Source organism: Macrosteles quadrilineatus, unplaced genomic scaffold, assembly GCF_028750875.1.
Source record: "Macrosteles quadrilineatus isolate MER2022 unplaced genomic scaffold, UCM_ALF_1.0 Scaffold_1__1_contigs__length_201487025, whole genome shotgun sequence".
Lineage (NCBI taxonomy): Eukaryota > Metazoa > Arthropoda > Insecta > Hemiptera > Cicadellidae > Macrosteles > Macrosteles quadrilineatus.
In genome coordinates this window covers 1,220,005-1,240,293 of record NW_026542594.1, presented here as the reverse complement: position 1 = coordinate 1,240,293, position 20,289 = coordinate 1,220,005, and the positions used below count along the sequence as shown (strand labels likewise).

General features: G+C 32.9%; 1 protein-coding gene across 1 annotated transcript in view; it reads right to left on the bottom strand.

The window, feature by feature from the left end:
• Nucleotides 1–6,896: 6,896 nt before the first annotated feature.
• LOC128992712 (uncharacterized) overlaps nucleotides 6,897–20,289 on the bottom strand; it is a 52,968-nt gene continuing 39,575 nt past the window's right edge. Inside the window, exons 2-3 of the mRNA XM_054416435.1 lie at nucleotides 15,943–19,435; nucleotides 6,897–7,269 (exon numbers count right to left, since the gene is read on the bottom strand). Coding sequence (XP_054272410.1) covers nucleotides 16,064–19,414 — 3,351 coding nt within the window. The 5' untranslated portion in view covers nucleotides 19,415–19,435 and the 3' untranslated portion in view covers nucleotides 6,897–7,269; nucleotides 15,943–16,063. The remainder of the gene's footprint in view (nucleotides 7,270–15,942; nucleotides 19,436–20,289) is intronic.

Genomic DNA, 20,289 nt, shown 5'->3' with positions numbered 1-20,289 from the left:
TTTTGGTCTTCAACTTAACCCTGCTAGGGGGCAGGGTTAAGGTGACATCATGTCGGGATTATCTCATTTGCTCGTTTATTGTTTTTTTGTTAGCAAAAAGAATGTTATATTCAGATTCGCCATTAAATTCCGAACAATTTCATTACCCTCAACATGATATTTATTTTTTTAATTTTTTTACTACTGATAGCCGAAAACATGCAAAACATCGTAAAAAGTAACTGTTGAGGCATTTGGATTAATTATTACTAAGTAAAAATATAACTAATAGCTTAACATATTTATATAAATTTAAATTGCAATCGAATCTTATTTTGTAAATTCTTTATATTTATTTTAGCAATTTTGAATCCTTTTATTTCAGCTGAATAATATCAAAATAAAAATGGTTCCATCAAACACTGTTAGGTTTGTCTAAGATTTTTTATTGTATAAAATTAGTTCAATTTTTGTTCCGCCATAAAATTCATATAAAACATAGGTCATTTTATTTAAGTATCCAAGTTTTATTTCGTATGTTTTAAATTATATTTTTATATTATTATGTTTATGATTTAAGATTTGTTAAAGAAAGACCTTTTCATCTGATAATGTCTTAATATTTGTCATATCGGGATTTACAATAAATTGCTTCAATTTGCTGAGGTAAAAGATAAATTATATAGTTAAATATACAAAACGTTGTATTACAACAAAATATTTTTTAAAAATTATAACCTGTTTTCTCATGCTTAGGGCTGCGTTCTGCCCGTCTGGCACGCGCAAATGTTCTTAGGGGCTTAGTTCTTAGGTCTGTGCTGTTTGTAGCCCCAATTGTGAACCGATTTAAAAGATCTTGGTGTCATAAAATGTTATTGTAGGTTTGCCATTTTATATTTGCGTTTATTACTGTATACGTATGAAGGCATCTCTGCTCCTATAATAGCCAGTTGTTGCTAAAAATTTATTTTTTATACAAATTACTGATACATAAAAGATATTCATAAATCTTTGAAAAGAGCAGTCATTTTATTAAACAATTTGAACGTTTGGATACAACTGCAAACCTGATAAAGTATGTCTTATTTTTGAACATAATTGGTAATCGAATTTTATTGCAAACATTACCAAGATTTGTATAAACTTTTTTTTAAAACATAATTGTATTTTCCCGATTCAATGTATTCAGTAAAAGTGTATTAATTCAATGATAAATTGAGTAACCTTAAACTTTAGTATAAAATGAATTCAAGTGCAAGTCCACAACCTTTTATACGATATCAGTAAATACTCTGTTTAATTATAATAATTTATGAACCAATCATTAATCATTATGACGCAATGTCATCCTCTTGTTTTGGGGCTCGTCGACCGCGAGCAGCGGCCCGGCAGGTGGCTGTTGCCAACCTCCCAACGAAAATTCCCAGTTAATCCCTGCTCTTGAGCGACGGCCAGCGTTGGTCTCGGCTAAGCTTGATCTCGGCTAACGCTCTATGTCGTGAACCCATTTTTTGACCGTCGGTTAAAATTGGTCGAGATCAACGATAACCGCGGGTCACGAAACCCCGTACTCGTGAACCGCCTCTAGAAAGTAAACATATTTAGTCGAGGGCTTACATAAAATAAAAACAATAATGTATTTCAGAGCACCGTGAAGATAAAAAAAGTAAATACAAAAAAATAAGTTCCCTTAGTTATGTTATGGAATTCAAATTTAATATTATGTGCTGATTTTTGTGCTTAAAAAATTCTTCTATAGAATAAGGATATTGAATTAAAAACTTGTTTAGTGTGCGTTTGAATTTATTTATATTTTCTTCTATCTTTAAAGGAGCCGGTAGGTGTTGTAAAAATGTTAACCCTGAATAGTAACTTTTCTTTTTAAATAATTCCAGATTATGCCATGGTCAAACTATTTTAAATCTAGTGTTATGGACACCAGTATTATTTGGAGTGGAAGACAATTGAATTTGTTTAGCATAGACGGATGTTTCATAAATTTCATGATCATTTGAGACATCAAGCTGTCACAGAAAAATTAGGCTCTCACTTTGTCCTCTTTGAGTTCAACCATCAATATCAATGACTAAAACGTTGCAGCAAAACCTTTGATTCTGTTTCAAACCATTTAGCATTTGTATTTAAGTAAAACAAAGTTATAAAGATTTAAAGGATTATTAACGATTTGAACTTGCTCCATTTCACTTTATTTAATGAGAGTGGTATGAGAAAGACCAAAAAGGCTGTACTGTTCAAGTTCTTTGGAAGCAACCAACAATAGTTAACAACTTTTAAATTTGGTTATCGATGGGGGATTTCTCACTCATAAGGTTATCTGGCAAAGGGGATCTTCAGTGTCTGCGATATGTGATGGATACGTGAGGTACGTGGATACCCATTATCCTGTAAGGTAATGCATTATTGTTTTTTGACGGATATAGCAGAAAACAGGGCGAAGATGACAGATCCAGAAAGACGCTACAGATTGAAAAAGTCAGTAGCAGTGGTGGTCCCAGGATTTCATTTTGGGGGGTCCACTCCCCCCCCCCAGAAAAAAAATGTGGAATTGAAAGCATAACGTATTTTTATATGTATTTGAGCTCTAAAAAATCTTCAGCTAATAATATTTATTGTTAGCTAATAAAATATTTTGAAGGTGATATATACTTTCCATCCCCCCCCAGGGACCGCCACTGGTCAGTAGATATTCATTTGAACAGAGACACCGAAATAACCAGAAACATTTAATCCCCAACCAAGTTTTTTGCAAATGTACTAAAGATTGTAACAGTGCCAGATGAGCAATTTGTGCATGCAAGAAAATGTCCAATATTGTTCTCCGTAATGCCAGAACTGCTAAGGGAACTGTTTACATGGAATGCCCATTCTGATGAATGAGGAAGATGAAGTATATATACACTGCCTATAATCACCTCACTATACATGGAGGTTCTCAGTTCCAGATGGCACCAGTTTTTAGGACAGAAGTCTGGCCCTCTCGTCCCAAGTGAGCCAGATCATGAATAATGGCATTAGGTCTTGGTTTTGGTAATTGTCAAAAATAATACTGCACAAATTTAGCTACAGAAATAATTTTTCATTTTAGTGTAATAATTATGTTAAAATTAATTGTTTCCATGACAAATATACACAACTTATTTAAATTTATATGAACTATTTTTAACACAATATACACGACAGATATATATAATATATTATCTATACTAATATAAAAATGAGATGGTGTGTGTTTGTGTGTGTGTCTGTTACTTTATAACACAAGAACCACTGAACCGATTGAAATAAAATTTTGTATGAAGGTAGCTTATACCTGGTTAACTTATAGGCATATTCCTGTTACTGTATTATAATTCCCTTGGGTTACGCCCCATGGGCTTCCAAAGTTTTAATGTTTACATTTTGGAAGAATGTAAATAGTAAAAATATTAATTGAAGTCAGCTGTAAATACTATAATTAAGTTCTGCTCCCAAGATTCTAAAGTTTTATGCTTATGAGAATAGTTTGATTAAATATTTATGAAAATGTACTTATTTTCATGGAAACAAAAGAATCATTAAAATGTATAAATTGTTTGGAATAATCTTGATATGGTAGCTTTTTGTAAACAAATTTGAACTCATAAAAATGTTTAGATCAGGATTAATAGGTTTTAAATTAAAACTATGAGATATATGTACAGGTAGGCCTACAGTTTTAAAAATTTAACTAACTCAATGTTTACACTTTTATTTGTGTTTTAATTCAATTTACAAACTAAATATCAACTATACCTAAGTTACTTTTATTCTGTCCAGAGATAGAAGTCTAGCTACCTCTTATACAGGGTTAGTAAAAAGTGTGGAGACCCCCTGTTATTTTTTTAACGGCCCATACTAGAAAAACTAAACTCGGCAAACCAATATGGCATGTTATGAAGTACTTTTTGGGCATAACCGCCACCTGGTGTTCATCCCCAAAATGGGGGATTTTGGGGGAAACTAAAAAGTTTCTAATACAAAGACCCATCCAGTGACCCCTCATTTTGAAGGTCCTGGTAAAAGAAAACCAACAACGCAAACTAGAGGTCTCTATCTCAGTGCAGTACAAAATGGCAGCCAATTGAAATTCTCATAAGTTCACAAACCCAAAATGGGGGATTTTGGGGGAAACTCAAAAATTTTAAATGATAAGCCCCATCGAGTGGCCCCTCATTTTGAAGGTCATAATAAAATAAAACTAACAACGCAAACTATAGGTCTCTATCTTAACACAGTAAAATATGGCAGCCAAATGAATATAAAATTGCAAGTAATTTCCGATTTCGAAAGATTTCAATCAGCTTCAATTTTTTACTGGATTGAGATAGAAACCTCTAGTTTGCGTTGTTGGTTTTCTTTTACCAGTACGATCAAAATGAGGGGTCACTTGATGGGGCTTATCATTAAAAACTTTTGAGTTTCCCCCAAAATCCCCCATTTTGGGTTTGGTAAGCAAGTGGCTATTAGGCTTAAAAAGTATTTCATAACATGCCAAAAAGGTGTGTAGAGTTTTTAGTTTTCCTAGTGTGAGCTGCTACAAAATTTACAGGGGGTCTCCAGACTTGGAAAGCTGCAAGTTAAATTCAACTTCTGAGAATTTCAATTGGCTGCCATTTTTTACTGGATTGAGATAAATACCTCTAGTTTGCGTTTTTGATTTTCTTTTACAAGGACCTTCAAAATGAAGAGTCACTCGATAGGTCTTTGTATTTGAAATTTTTGAGTTTCCCCCAAAATCCCCCATTTTGGGCATGTACACCAAGTGACGGTTATGCCCAAAAATTACTTCATAATATGCCATAAAGGTGTGCCGAGTTTAGTTTTTCTAGTATGGGCCGTTAAAAAAATAACAGGGGGTCTCCACACTTTTTACTAACCCTGTATTTTCTTCTACTATCTACTTCACATTCGCTTTTTTAACATTTACAGAAATCTCCTTAGTAGTTGTGTTTTTACAACACTGCTTTAATTTGACTAACTTATTTCTTTCTTCCTATGACGCTAGGCACGAGCCCGGAATTGTTTTTCACATTACTTCAGGCTAGACCTAGGGGTTACGGCATTATCACTTAGATAAAATCCATTAGTGAATAGTGATTTGGCGGGATTTAAACCTGGGACCCCAGGAACCGGAGTCCCGAGCTCTAACCACTAGACCAGCTCGCTGACTATGGACAATATCCCAAAACTAAACTGCAAGCAATTCAGTTTTGTTTCTAAAATCAATTAAATATCTGTAACGTAACTATGTTTCTTTACTCAATGTTTTAAATATTTTGATGTAAGTTAATGCAAATATATACACGTTTTGAACTATGGAGTGATTTAAAATAATAACTGTTATTTATTATGTTGTTGATTTATACATTAACTTAATGCAATTTGTGCCCTGGTTAACAATAATAGTGGTTGGCTTTCTAACACAAGGTAATACAAGTGTTCCATTAGTTTGTTTTTGCTTATTATTGTGATATATACACACTGATCTGCAGGTGAAGATTAAACTTTGAAAAAAGCTCAGTGGATATGGAAAAATATATCAATTATATCAAAATGAATAGTGAAATCAATATAAACTGTTTTCTTGCTTTACTACAGTGACCTTTATGTTGTGCGATTATTTTCCTTATTTACTTTATATGTACGTTTTTCAACGAAATAAATGTTTAGATAAGCTTATCATTTCAAAATTGAATCTTATGGGTACCTACATCATTTCCATAAATACATCAGCGCCTCATATAACTCTTACTAGGTAGCCTTATTAGCCTTAAAGAAAGATATTTTTCAAACTAAGAGTTTCAGTTGAAATATGTTCCTGAAACCAAAGGGGAATGTGTAACTATTTTATATAACGGAATTCAAGATCAATTTTTTTTTTTTTTGCTTCTCCGTTGCGAAGCACGGGTACAACAGCTAGTTATATATATATATTATTTTATATAGTTTAGTGCTCTAAAACCTGTGTTCTATCCTGATTAATGTAAAACAACAGGCTAATTGATTATATAAACTTATTCTGTTATTCTCAACAAAAAAACACGAGAAAAATCTATTTATAAAAGAATTTCTATATTATTTTGAGAATATCTTGGAAACTAATGCATATACCGTGCAGAAGAAATGAATATGACATTTCTTGTAGAGAATTTTATCATGTTTCTTTTTATAATTTACATTTTGTCCGTACGATGCACGTTTTTCAGTGTAGAAGGAAAAACCTGAAAAAAGGGGTATTCCCCCCTCCCCACGCTGAAGCAGCAGGGCCAGGGGCGGGGACTTTTGGTGTTTTTATCTTATAACTACCCCGAACACATTCCCGCAGAAAAAAATTTCCCCCCTCTCCAATCCTTTTATTGACCGGACTATTTCCACTAAATACCAAAATACACAGGAAGTATAAATTCAAAGTATTTTAATTTTTTAGGACTAACATAAAAAACAAATATGAAAAACATTCAAACTTTATTAAAACAAGTTTTTTTTTTTTATTAGTTTTTGGCATCATATGAATAAACCTCTTAAAATTTGCTGCTCTTCATTTACACGCAAATATAAATAATATAAATTATGGAAATTTAACTTGGAACGACAAGCATGAAAATACACTTTGATCCTCCTCAGATAAATTGTGAACTTTGGAAGTCTACAAGTTTTTTAAAGAAATATCGGGATGAACAATACCTTTAACAACAAATTGATGTTGTTTACTATTGATGTAATTATTTTATACTTATTGAATAACAAAAATATAAATTAAAATTACAGTTTTACAGGAATTTATTCTTTAACTAGACTTGAATATTCATATTACTATTTAATTGGTCCGGTTATGCAAAAATACTTGTTATTTCATATGCAAAGTAATAACATTCAACCTCAAACAAATTTTTGTTAAGTTTTTTGAACATTGAACAAGGACATTGATAGTAAATACCTATATAAATACAGATGGCACAAAAATCTTTAAGGCCTAAGGAACTATTTACATTGTGACTGTTCCATTCAGGACATTTCAATCTGAATCAAATCAAATGGTTTTACAACTAGGCTGTTACATTCTTCTAACAAACAGGCGATAAACTTCAACATATTTTAACATACAAATTACAAATGCACATTTAAACAATCTTTACAACATATATTACACAATACTAACTTTAAACACTTGTTCTGATACAGAACATGTACATAAACTGGTGATAATTGTAAAACTACATGCACAGTATATAAGTCTTCTAAGTGAAGCACCTGAAACAAGAAAAAATCTATTACATAAGAATCATATACACACAAAACTATTAATAACAATACCATATATATTGGTGGAATGAAAAATCATTCAAAAGATAAAACAACAAACAATAACTACAATTATATGAACAACAACTAGTATACTAGTATACTAGTATACTATAGGAATAATAATAATAGTAACAAGAATAACGAAATAACAAACAATAGCTATTTGTGTATCAAGACCATCAATGTATAATAACTCCCTGGATTGCGCGCTCAGGTTGAAGTAGGGCTCGAAAAACGGGCCGTCACTACCTAGCCCTGTCCGCCAGGAGTGGGAATAAAGGCATGGCTCAACCTAGTGATGAGCGTCCCGCCTGCTCTCGCCGTTTATTGCTAAGTTAGTTTGGTGGAAATATTCCGAGGATAATTGATTGTAACGAACGTAAGGAGGTTTTATAAGCAGATATAATTAATCTACGTACTTGCTCACACTTTACAGACTGTGTCAAAAGTAAATCTCATAAGAAATTTTATATTATGAAAAGAGTTTATTTATATTTAAACATTGGCCAGAACAAAATATATCACAATTATTATTTGATCACATAAGCATGATGTCAAATAAAACGACGTGATCATAAACAATAACTCGTCCCTTAGTTATACAGGGTGTTACGGTAAAGCGTAGCGGGCTATGCAGATTCAGATTCTACATGCAAAAATAAGTCGAAAATATAGAATAACTTTTTTTCGATTTCGGCTTAGTTTAGCCGTAATCTGACATTTTGTATTTTTTTGAAAATAATTAATATTTCAAAAACCCTTAGATATATAAAACCCTTAGATATATAAAAGTATCTCTTTTTTTTACTATATCTCTTTATAATTTTTAAGGCTACACGTATTAAAATTCTCCGAAAATATCTTTGATCAGGCTCATCAAATTTCAAAATGGTGGCCATTTAGAATTTTGTTTTAATGGCTGTTTTTAATTGAATTTTACTTTTAAGATTTTAAATGGCCGCCATTTTGAAATTTGATAAGCCTGATCAAAGATATTTTCGGAGAATGTTTATACCTGTAGCTTAAAAGTTTATACCAAGTTTCATAGAAATATCTCCAAGAGTTTTTGAGTTATTAATTATTTACAAAAAAATACAAAATGGCGGATTACGGCTAAACTAAGCCGAAATCGAAAAAAAGTTATTCTATATTTTCGACTTAATTTTGCATGTAGAATCTGAATCTGCACAGCCTGCTACGCTTTACCGAAACACCCTGTATAACTGAACGGTAAAGAAAAAATTCACAAAATTAACTCTAAAATAATAGGAACAAAATTTTGTCGACACTAGTGATCAGTCTCACCAACATGAACTAGACACGAAAAAAGACATTCAAAATTTACAAGAAAGTCAAGAAGCCCACTTTCGCTGGTTAGTCTATGGTTGTATTTACCAGTAATAACCAAGTCTAGTTGTATTGATTATCAAAGCTTTTATGTTCTTAATAAAAGCATTTATTTAAAATATAAATTTCTTTCCAATAGAGCATAATGCCCTTAATATCACAATATTTTTATGTAGGCAAGACGATGCAGTAGCTGGTTGACTGACACTGAATTGTCATTGTGCAATATTAGCTGTACTCTCTGAACTTTCTCTTGTTAGAAATTTTAACAGTTGGATTTATGTGCTAGCCATGTTTTGTGCGATAACGCAAGCATATACGTAGAGCATATACGTAAAACCTTTATCTTACTGCTTCAAAAAATCAAAATTCTATGGTCGAATTTCGTCAATTGATTTTCGCATTCTAATTATTCCCATCCACTTCTAGGTATCGGTAGCGGCATTGACTCTTGACGATCATTATTCTCGATACGCATACTAATGTTCCAGAATCGGTGCCATCGAAAACCGGCACATCCCTACCGGGAAGATTCCAGTATCTTTTTCTTCTTTTCCTGTCTTTATGCTGAGCAATCAGCTGATATGATAAAGCATCATTTTGACGTTGTCTGCTAACCACAACACACGTCACCGCGCAGACGATGTATTACACTACAACAACATATCACCTAACAATAGGCTACAGTAGGTTGTATGCCTTTATATAAACGGCAAGATACAAACAGTTGTTAAACACATTTCTCTAGTTTGGAAAATGTAAACAAAACGTTACTAAGAACATATGATAACTTATAACAAGCAACAATATTTTATTGTAATTCTTAAGCGAGAAGGAAGGAGCCCCTTTGAGCCGGGGGCCCTCCGCGATCGCGGACCTAGCCAGTCCGGGCCTGATGCGCACGCATGCAAAATTCGCCTGGAATCGAGGAGCGAGTGAGTCAAGTCAGTAGCTCGCTTTCTTGCAAATTTTGATACTTCCCGATGAGCTAGAGACTTGAAACTTGAAACATAGCTCACAAATGGATGACAATGCAATATTATATAATTTAATGTTCATATTTCCCTTGGGCTACGCCCCTTGGGCTTGTTTTTATTAGCTCGCTAGTCGCTTTCCTACAAATTTTGATATCAATTTTAAACGAAGATCCCGATGAGCCAGAGACTTGAAATTTGAAACATAGCTCACAAATGGATGACAATGCAATGTTATATCATTTAATTTTCATATTTCCCTTGGGCTACGCCCCATGAGCTACCAAATTTTCCATGTTTACATTTTGAAAGAATGCAAATATATCAATTAATTTAAGTCAGCTGGAAAAACTTAAATTTGACAGTTCGAAGAGCAGAGGTTAAGAGGTACAGGTTATGCTCCCAAGAGATTCTTTATAAAAACAAAAATTTCAAAATAAAGATATAAACAATCTGATTGCAGATATAAAGGTGTTTGTTAATCACGTCAATTGTTATTTTATTTAGTATTCTATAAATTAAACAATAAATTATATAGATTAAATAACAACGACCTTGATTTAACCAATTTTCCGTGATTTCGGCTAAAATAAGACACCTCAATATAACGAATTTATCATTGTCAGAACCTCTACATTGCGAATTTAACCTCTGCATAACGACTTGTCTACGTCTTTCCCTCTATATAACAAATCCCCCACCCAATTATTGTTTTGGGAAAATCTGTTTTTTTATCAAATGGGAAAGGTCACGTCATCGCTTGCGCTAACATTCGTCTGCTCCGTTTTACATCTTTGTCTACTTGTCGCTGCGCGCGCTATGTTGCAACTGAGAACTGATTTCATTCACTGAGGACTGATGACGACGTAATGTGTAGTAAGCTGTGATTGGGCGATATGGCATAACTATGCTGAATTGTACAATTTTTGGATAAAGAGAAACCTAAGAAAGAATATAAAAACAAAAACCAAAGAGAAAGAATAGCAACATCGTTATTTTAACATTCCTTTTACGAGTGTTTTTATTATCCTTAGTTGGCTATGATTATACACTTTTATAATGACTTATCTAATAATTTATTGTTTTCAATACGATTTGTTTCAACTAGCAACACCAGTGCTATAGTTAATGATTATTATTGACATTCCTCTGTTGTAATAAATCAGTACTGTACTGTAAGTAGCCTATCGCGAGCAGTAGTTTACAAAACTTTCTACTGTTTTGTTTTGTTCTTTACGTGGTTTATGATTATGCAATACAGTGTTTGGCTAGGTTTTAGGAGGGTTAGAACAAGCTGTGATTTTAAACTTACAGTTTTTAACTGTACCAAGGTCAATGCCATTGTCATGATTGCGCAATATTCAAGATCCCTCCCCTTTATTATGCCGGAAAATTAGGTTCTACTGTACAATGTAAACACTGTAATGTAAAGTATTGTAGCCTATGCTACTTTAATTGTACTGTATTTCAATGAGGTCAAATCCCAACCTATATTGACCGACGCTGGTTCTGAACCTCGACTTAGCGAAATTCCTGCAAACCTAACCTCTATATGACAAACCTCGTTTTAACAAAATACTTGATATAACGAATTTTCAGTTCGGTCTCTTCAGATTCGTTATACTGAGGTTGGACTGTATAAAATTGATTGCAAAATTTGTACCGGACAAGAAAGCAAGCTAATAAAAACGTTTTAAAAATTAAAATCTAAAAAAACTCAAACCCTAACTAAAATGATGGCTTCGACATTCCCTTCCTTTCTTAATCATCTTTCTTTCGATAAAAAAATCATGAAAATCCATCAAGTGGTTGATTCAGAATTGTAAAATAAAAAAATCCTGTCACGTTTTAATTATAAGATAGTTTTTCAAATGGCATGTGTTATAAGCATTATTTTAATGAACGTGTCAAAATGAAATATTTACATAGTTTTTGTGATTTTAAAATTTATTTTCTACTCCATAATGTCATTAATGAAAAATCCATAGGTATATAAATCCCAAAGTACCCATGAACTTTTGAGAAAACTACAAGTCAGACCCCCATGACCTATATACTTAAAATGTTCTTCGTGACGAGAAACCTTGTGATAATCTATCAATTATTTCATAAATTGCCCTTTAAGGTTGTAATTCCTTTCCAAAGAGAACTTTCCATATGCCTAATGTTAAAAATACCTCAGCTGTACTTATTTGTATGTTATTCTTTAATTATTGCCTTATTAAAATCAGGTGTGATTATTTGTTTGTATTACTGTATTCTGTTTTGTTTGTTAACTTAACAAATCAATAGCTTTATCGATACTTATGAAGTCAAACGGGGTGATGTCCATGGGTAACAGCTAGTTATTCTAAAATCTATTCTTCAATGCAACTTAATACCAATTTATTATGAATTCAGTGGAAAATGAGTGAGTGCGGGGGACTCGTGAGCCTTGACCAGGATTTTAGGGAAATTTTACCGGGGCCCAGACTTGCAAAAGGCCTTGCCACATGAGTCCCCCTACGATTATAATTAAAATCATAACGATACTTTTAAGAGTATTGTCAAAAAATTACTAAACTGCTTTTTATTGCTCTTCTAAAAATTGGACTGCAGTACTAATTTTGAATACAACTTTATGATAGTTTTATTACAATCGGACATACTAGCCTTTATTGGGCTAGTACGAAATCGTAGCGACGCAACCAATGTTTTAAGTATATTATGTACAAACCAAATAGGTTCAACCATTAAGACACAACTACAACAAAAGAGAACCTGTTCAGATACTCCTTCCCATTCCTTCCAGAGCTATTCTCTTGGTGGTCGGACAGTATGTGTATTGTTTAGTTGTAGTAGGATTTTGGAATGATACGGTCAATTTGTCATGTGTTAAATTAATAATCTAATCTCATTAATACTAAATTACTGCTACGTTTAAGAGGAATAACAATGTTATTTACCATTAGTTTTTATGAGGGAAATTAGTTAAAACCAGTAAGAGCGCTAGGACAAGTAGTTTAAGACAGCTATACTGACACTTGACCTCATGACTGCAGACAATGTTTTTGAACTATGTTCGTAGAGAATATCTATCGATCGATAGATATTCTCTACGAACATAGTTCAAAAACATTGTCTGCAGTCATGAGGGTTGCATCAATTGTCCTCACGGCCTGCGTGAAAGCGCTAGAATAGATGAAATATGAAATTCTACTAAGCGATGTCTACATCATTAGTTAAACCTAAGAAAACTTAGTATGTTGTGAGTCAGTAGTGGAATGTCCTTTGCCTAGCATCCACCCGCTTCCTGCCAACACTATTTTAAGATTATTGGAAGAGGGTGGGCCCTATGAACAAACTTGAAGGGGCCCGCGGGTTCTTATTGCTGACACTGCTTTCAAGTTCCCATGTCAACGTGTAGTAAAATTATTTTCATGTTCTGAATGTAGCAGATTATCATCATATATATTAAAACAAGACAGGCTTTTTTTTGTTTCACGATTCTGAATCAACCAATTGACGGATTTTCATGATATTTGTGTTGAAAGAAAGATAATTTTGAGAACTAGGGAATTTCAAAGCCATAATTTTAGTTTAGGGTTTAAGTTTTTTAGAAATTAAGTTTTAAATTTTAAAAAGTCTAGCAACCGACGCTAAAATTTTACTATAGCTTTTGATATAATACCATTTGCTGTAAACATAACAGCTGTAAACATTCAGCGTTTTCAACACAAATTCAGCATTTGGATGAAAATTAAATGACATATGTAGAATTGACTTATTTATACTATGTGTAATGCTATAATCAATGATACGTTCATTTATTTGGTAAGAGGATGAGAGATTATTTAACCCTAGAACGGCCACATAGAGTGTTTCTGTAGGACCAGGCAGTTTTTGCCTTCCGTGCAGCATTTTACTCTCACAGTTGTAAAACCCTTATTTATTTACCAAAACATATAATATTTTATACCATCAGATTCGGGACATTCTAGAGAATATAAATATATCAATCAAATACAAAAATCTAGTTCAAAAACATTAATTTTTTTAACAAAAAACAAAAATCCTAAATTTACAAAAACAACATTTCAAAAGTATGGACGCACAAAAAATCAAATTTTTTTTCTTTTCAAAAATTCAAGATATACAAATTGTTTTAATTTGATTTCCCTACATAAATATATCAAAACATTTGAAACTAATAAACATTTTGAGTTAAGTTCAAAAGTGTAAAACTCTGCACTTTTTCTGAATTTTACATACTTATATACTTTTTAGGCCTACTTTTAGAAATAGATCAAAAACATGAAAACACATATTTTCTGTTAGGGAAGTACACAAGAAACAAAAAAAACATATGATTTTACATGCAATAGCTAAAAAATAAATATAGTATTTCACTTGGAAAAAAGAAATTTGTTTTTACTTACGGAAAATCACAAAAAAACTTTAAACTTCAAATGTAAGTAAAAAAATAAATATTTAGATTATACGAATTTCAAGATATGCAAAATGTTTGAAATGTTACGCTTACTTAGAAAATATATAGTTTATTTGATATAAAAAAATATTGTTATTTTCTGAAGCAACAAAATATAAAAAAAAGAGCACATTTTTGGATCCAGCACTAAGTTTTGCTCAAAATTGTCTACAAATTACTCTTCCTTTCTTGATTATAATGGATGATTGTTGCTGTTTACCATAAAAAATAAGATCTATTTAGCAAAATAATAAAACTTGTATACTAGGTAACCATAGAATCAAAAATAAATGTTTAGTTTATAAACCAACAGCTGCACGCACCCAAATAATGAAAACATCTGACCGCGGCGCGACAGGTGTTTGGACATTGCATCAGTTTGACCAAAAAGAAAAACAAAAATATCACTGAAGGAAACTTTCAACTGTAGTAAGTTCGAAAGAGGATTTCTTCCCCTTTATTTTCATATGTTTCTTTTTTTCCTCGTCAAAATACATGCAGAGTCATGAATAGTTTTCCAAAAGACTAAAAAAGTCGTTTGGCCATATAGAAAACTCTTACGCAATTTGTTTATAGAGGCTTTGTAAAAAAATCACAGCTTGTAAACTAACAATGCTAGACAAAATCTATCAACGGACAGAATGTAGAGAAATAATCCCTGGAATCAGTGGTACAAATCATAATGATCTACGACGTAGAATAGCTTTGCCAGGTATTTTAGAAAATGGCTGATTTTGCCTTTGCTGCCCGATCGATAAAGCCCGCGAGGCGCGAAACTCAAATATGTGTTATGTTTATTTACTTTTCCTGCGTTATTAGTTACGTAAATGTGTATAAAATGTATGGAAATTGTAGCTCATTTGATTGTCTTTCCAATGGTATAATCCGTGTTGTGATTCCTGCATATTATCAGTTCCAAATATTTGCTAGAAAAAAAGTCTGTAGCAAACGACTAAAAAAGTTGTTTGGCCACCATCTTACCGTAACCCAACGACTAAAAAAGTCGTTTGGCCGTTCTAGGGTTAAATATACATAGTAAACTACTAGATGTTCTAATTAATTTTTTTTTTATTTAGTTTTTCCTTCTTATTTAGTTTGTTTTAGTGCAATATAATTTGTTATAACTAACAGCTGGTTGAATAAAAAGGTATTCTATAGAACAATGAGGTTAGTTTATTTACCCTTGTGATTTTGTCATTGATTATAGGAAAGGTTGGGAAAATAACAATCATCGCATGTTTTAATTCATCTTGGCAGCTTTTTCTTTTTACTATAAATTTTGAACTGCTTAAACTAAGCTTGAATTAGTAATAGCCACACTAACAATTTAATGGACTACTCAATTCCCGTAAGTAGGACGGGCCAACAGCTCGTTCAGTATTATAATCTAATAGATTAGGTACCAAACTCACCATCACCAACAATGAACTTCAAACAAAGAATCTATCTAATAGACTTGTTACTAAAATAAAAAAAAAAACATTTTAATGAGCTTATGCATAATTTGTTTTAAGCAACAGTTTGGCTAGTAATTATTAATACCGTATTTCATATAAGGTGTCACAAAGTTAGAAAAAAAAGAAAGTCAGAATATTTACATTTTTTTTAGCCCAGAATTGTTTTTCACATTACTTCAGGTAACCTAGGGGTTACGGCATTATCACATAGATAAAATCCATTGGTGATTTGGCGGGATTTGAACCCGGGACACCAGGAACCGGAGTCCCGCGCTCTAACCACTAGACCAGCTCGCTCCCCAGAGAATATTTACAATAATAATATAAAATGTAATAAAGAAAGAAAATGGAGAACTTTGTTTACAAAACTTACCTATTTATTTTGATGTAGTAGAGCACTCAATATTCATAAAGCCTTGTAATATGGTAACAGAGCTTTTTTAATTTATTTTCCCATTTATTTTTCAGTATGCATTCTTGACGACATAGTTTCTTCATTTCTTGCTTTTGGTAGAATTTATTCTTTTGTAAGTTTGCCTTGGTAACGCCAAAGACATTTCTACATTACACAGTTCATTTTCATGAAAATTACTGTTCTCCTTAGAAGTCTGTTTCTTGCCGTTCCTATTTTTACAAGGCTGTTTTAAACCATTATTGCTTTTAAAACTTTCTTCATTATGTTTCTGACCGTTCATTTTTTCACAAGGCTGTCTTAAACCCTTATTGCTTTTATAATTTTCTTCGTTTGCCAATACTTTGGAACTATCAATCAATTTTGCCTTCTTTCTTTCAGGTTCTGCTTTTATTTTTGCCTGTTTTGCATCTTTTAACTTGTGTTTTTTATCCAAAGAGAGATGAGAGTTACTTGGCATCAAAGGGGTTTGTTCACTTTCTTGAAATGTGTTATTTATGGCTAAATCTGTCTCATAGTCACCAAATATGTCACCCCGCAAGTCCTCCAACCTTTTTCTGGAAGAATGATCTTTACTTGGACCTTTACTCATGCTATTTATTGATAGAATATGGGGCCATGTAAAGAGTTTTAGCAATAGTTTCTGATATTTGTCACACACCTGTCCTAGTGCTTCAGTGAAACCTTCTAAATTGTCATTTCCTATCCAGTCTTCATTTTTCTCTTTCTTAATGAAGTGAGATTTTTCTGCAATATCCTTGTCAATTAAATGTCTTTCTAAAATAGGTTCACTGATATGAACTGACCTGATTCCTAGTGCAGTAGCCTGATTGGGAGGAAACAGATAATCAGGTGTAGGAAGGGTTTCCTCAATATTAACAACATACTCCTGAGCATTTAAGATTTGCCAAGACCTTTTCATTTTTGACTGCCAGATGTCTAAATGCATGCCATAGGAATAATCAAAAACAGTTCTTTTGAAAAATTCGCTGAAGTTTAACCTGGTGATGTCGATGGGTGGGTCGTACCACCATTCCAACATAATTAGTGTGTTATCATGCGAAGAAACTGGACAGTCGATTCCGTTGGTGGATTCAAGTCTTACAGCGGTCGCCTGTGACATTGAACAGCTTGATATGAGTTCATTTGAATCATTATTTAAGGCATTTGTAAGACGACATTTTAACGCAAAGGTTAATCTTGGATTATCCCAAATATCACTTTCAATAATTGGCAATTCAAATTGAAGACCAAAATATTTATTCAAGAGAAACAGTTCGTTTAAACTATTAGTTTCCAATTGGGCAACATAAGACTTTGAACTCTTTCTTGGTGATCTGATGTGGCAAACTGAGAACAGTTCAACAATATCATTATTTATACCTGATTTGATATCAAAGGCAAATTCTCTTTTTTTGGACACTTTTTTAGGGACTTTGGAAAATATTTTTTGTTTCAACTCTGACAGTTTGTCTAGGAGATAGGTCTCTTTCTCGAGATCTGACAAAGGGAACACATTTTCAATTTTATTCACAAGGTCTTTGATCTTTTTTACATCTTTTTTGGTGTTATTCTTGATTTTTTTTTGTTTTTTATTCCGGTTTACATCAGCAATGGTCCAACCAGGATGTTTTTCCATCATTCGTTGAATAAAATTGTATCTAAGCCTTACTTGTGTTCTGGTTCTTGTTTTCATTTCTTTGGCAATTTTTGACCAGTTGTGAGAACCACAGTCATTTAAAAGCTTTAATAGTTTCTCGTCTTCTTCAAGTGACCACGTACCTGTCTTTGTTGTTTTTGGTAAGAGGTATCGCTCATATCGTTCACGGATTTGAGTAGATGTTCTATGCTTCAAGAACAACGCCAACTGCTTGAAAGTTGCACCAAACACTTCAATCCCTGATACAACTAACAGATCTTCCTCCTTTGAAAACTTTCCTTTGACTATATCTGGATTTAAAGTGTGTGACCATCTAGTATATACTTGATCATGGTTTCGATTCCCCATGAAGGAGGAAACTTTACCCCAAGGTATATAATTTCCCAGTTTCGATGAATTTATTACTGTCAATAGTTTCTTATCTTCTTTTTTTGTCCACTTGCCGCTAGACAAGTTATTACTCCCCTCTAATCTAGCTTTATAGTGCACTATACATTGATATCCAGTTCGATTTGTCCCCAATAGTTCAGCAATTTTATCCCAATCTTGATATTGATGTTGAGCCGCTAATTCTATTAATTTCTTATCTTCTTGATCACTCCAACAATCTTTATTTATTGTAGGTTTTAAGTAAAGATTCCAAAAAACCTTACATTCTTCAGATGAATGTTGTCCATCAAACAATGAACTTGAAAATTTCATCCAATCATAATCTCTGTTTTCATTTTCACCCGCTATAAGCTCCTTCAGAGGCATTTTATAAAGCCCTTTTAATTTTTCTTGTTTTTCAGTTATTTTTTTCACAATACCCTTCACCAATGATTTGGACTCTTTTTTACGTTTTGATGTTTCTCGTAAATCTTTTTTAAGTTCTGCGATTTCTTTGGTCAGCAATGTGGATTGTTCAGAAACAAGACAATTTTTGATTGCAGTTTGCATCATATGCTTGTGTGTCTTGGTCCAGTTGTAAGTCTTGGGAAGTGATTGGATTTCTAATTCACCATTTTTTTGTTTCTGATAGTGATCTTCATTGTAGGGAGCATTGAAGCCTCTCTGGTCTGAGAAGTAGGGGGCACCAAATTTTCTAAAATAACTTCTTGAAGAACATAGCTCAATAGACTTGTTTTCATTTAATTCTATAAATTGAATAACTTCAGTTTGTTTGTATTTGATTTCTGTTAATGTAACAATAAGCTGATTTTGGAGTTCTGTTAGACACTTTATCTTTTTTGATATAACATTTCCCAGGTCCATTAATTTCGGTAGGACTTTTTTCTTTAATTCTTGCAAGGATGCATTCCCGACACAGACCATGTCATTTGAGGATTCAAATTTCTGTTCTTCCAACACAGGATCTTTATGAAGCCTATCCTCGTTTTCATATATGTTATCAACATTTCCATTTGTAGGCACATGTTCATTAGTTCCTTCAGTTTGATCGAATGAGGATTGCTGTGATAAATGGTATTTATAAACTCCTGAAGCCATGTAACCCATAACTCGCTGATTTATTTCATCATCTGCACATTGTATGAAACAATCTTCACATCTTGAAATATGGCTGTTACTTAAAACTTCAATTGAATCATTGGATTTAGGTTGAGGTACAAATTCTTCTCTATTGCAAGATTTGGTATCTTCAAAGGGACACGATTCTCCATTTTCAAATAGGCTGTTTTCTCCAGTTGGAAAGTCATCTGTTTCTTTTGCTGCTTCCATCAATACTTTTCTGTTAGATATAAATAACATTTCTATTTCCACATCTTCCTCCATATTTCTAGCTCTTAATTGTACCTAAAACAAAAATCACATTAGTATTTCATTAATAACCAGCTGTGTACCAGTTCATCGAACGGGGGTTGAATGAAATATAACTTACAAGACAAACAATACAATGAGTAAAAACTCTAGCATTTAATTTACAGTAATAATAAAAAGAAACAGTTATAACTACCACAATAGTAAATACAGTAAATTAAAATCAAATACAACAAGGAATTAATGACAGTTACACTATTAAACATTATGATAGTACAGGGGTACCCATCCCTCCCTAGACTCAAGACACAACCCCCTACCAACGAGCCTACTCCCACCACCCCTCAGAAGACCTGTCGCTGAACAGTGCGCTGCAGGAAATGGATCGGTTTTTTTTGCCGCACCCTGTATATCAATAAAATAAGAGTGTTGTCTGTACATTGCTCAGAATTATACATACTTTTGGTTATTTTTAGGTTTTAAACATTAAAGAAGTTGAAATCTTTCTTATCTCAATTTCTGTCTGCCTGTCACGGCCCAGAAGGCATTTTACGCAGCCTACTCTAAGGAAAACTAGAGTGTACCGATTATGATTCTAATAGTTTAATTGTTTTGGCAGGATTAGCGAGAGTGTCCGTTGCCAATCAAATATGGCGTCACTATTTTGGAAATAAAATAACGGACGATCAAAATAGTTATTTGTGTAACTAGTGAACAAAGTGGCACTTTGCTGCACACGAGAGCAACGTTTACGGAATGATCTCGAGTGCAGCAAAGGCCTTTTGCACTCGTGTTACACATTATATTTTTCCTACAGTCCAAGCGTACACGGATTACGTGCATAATAGAACCACGCTGTTTTGTGTTGTTTCGTTGGAATCCTGATGTGC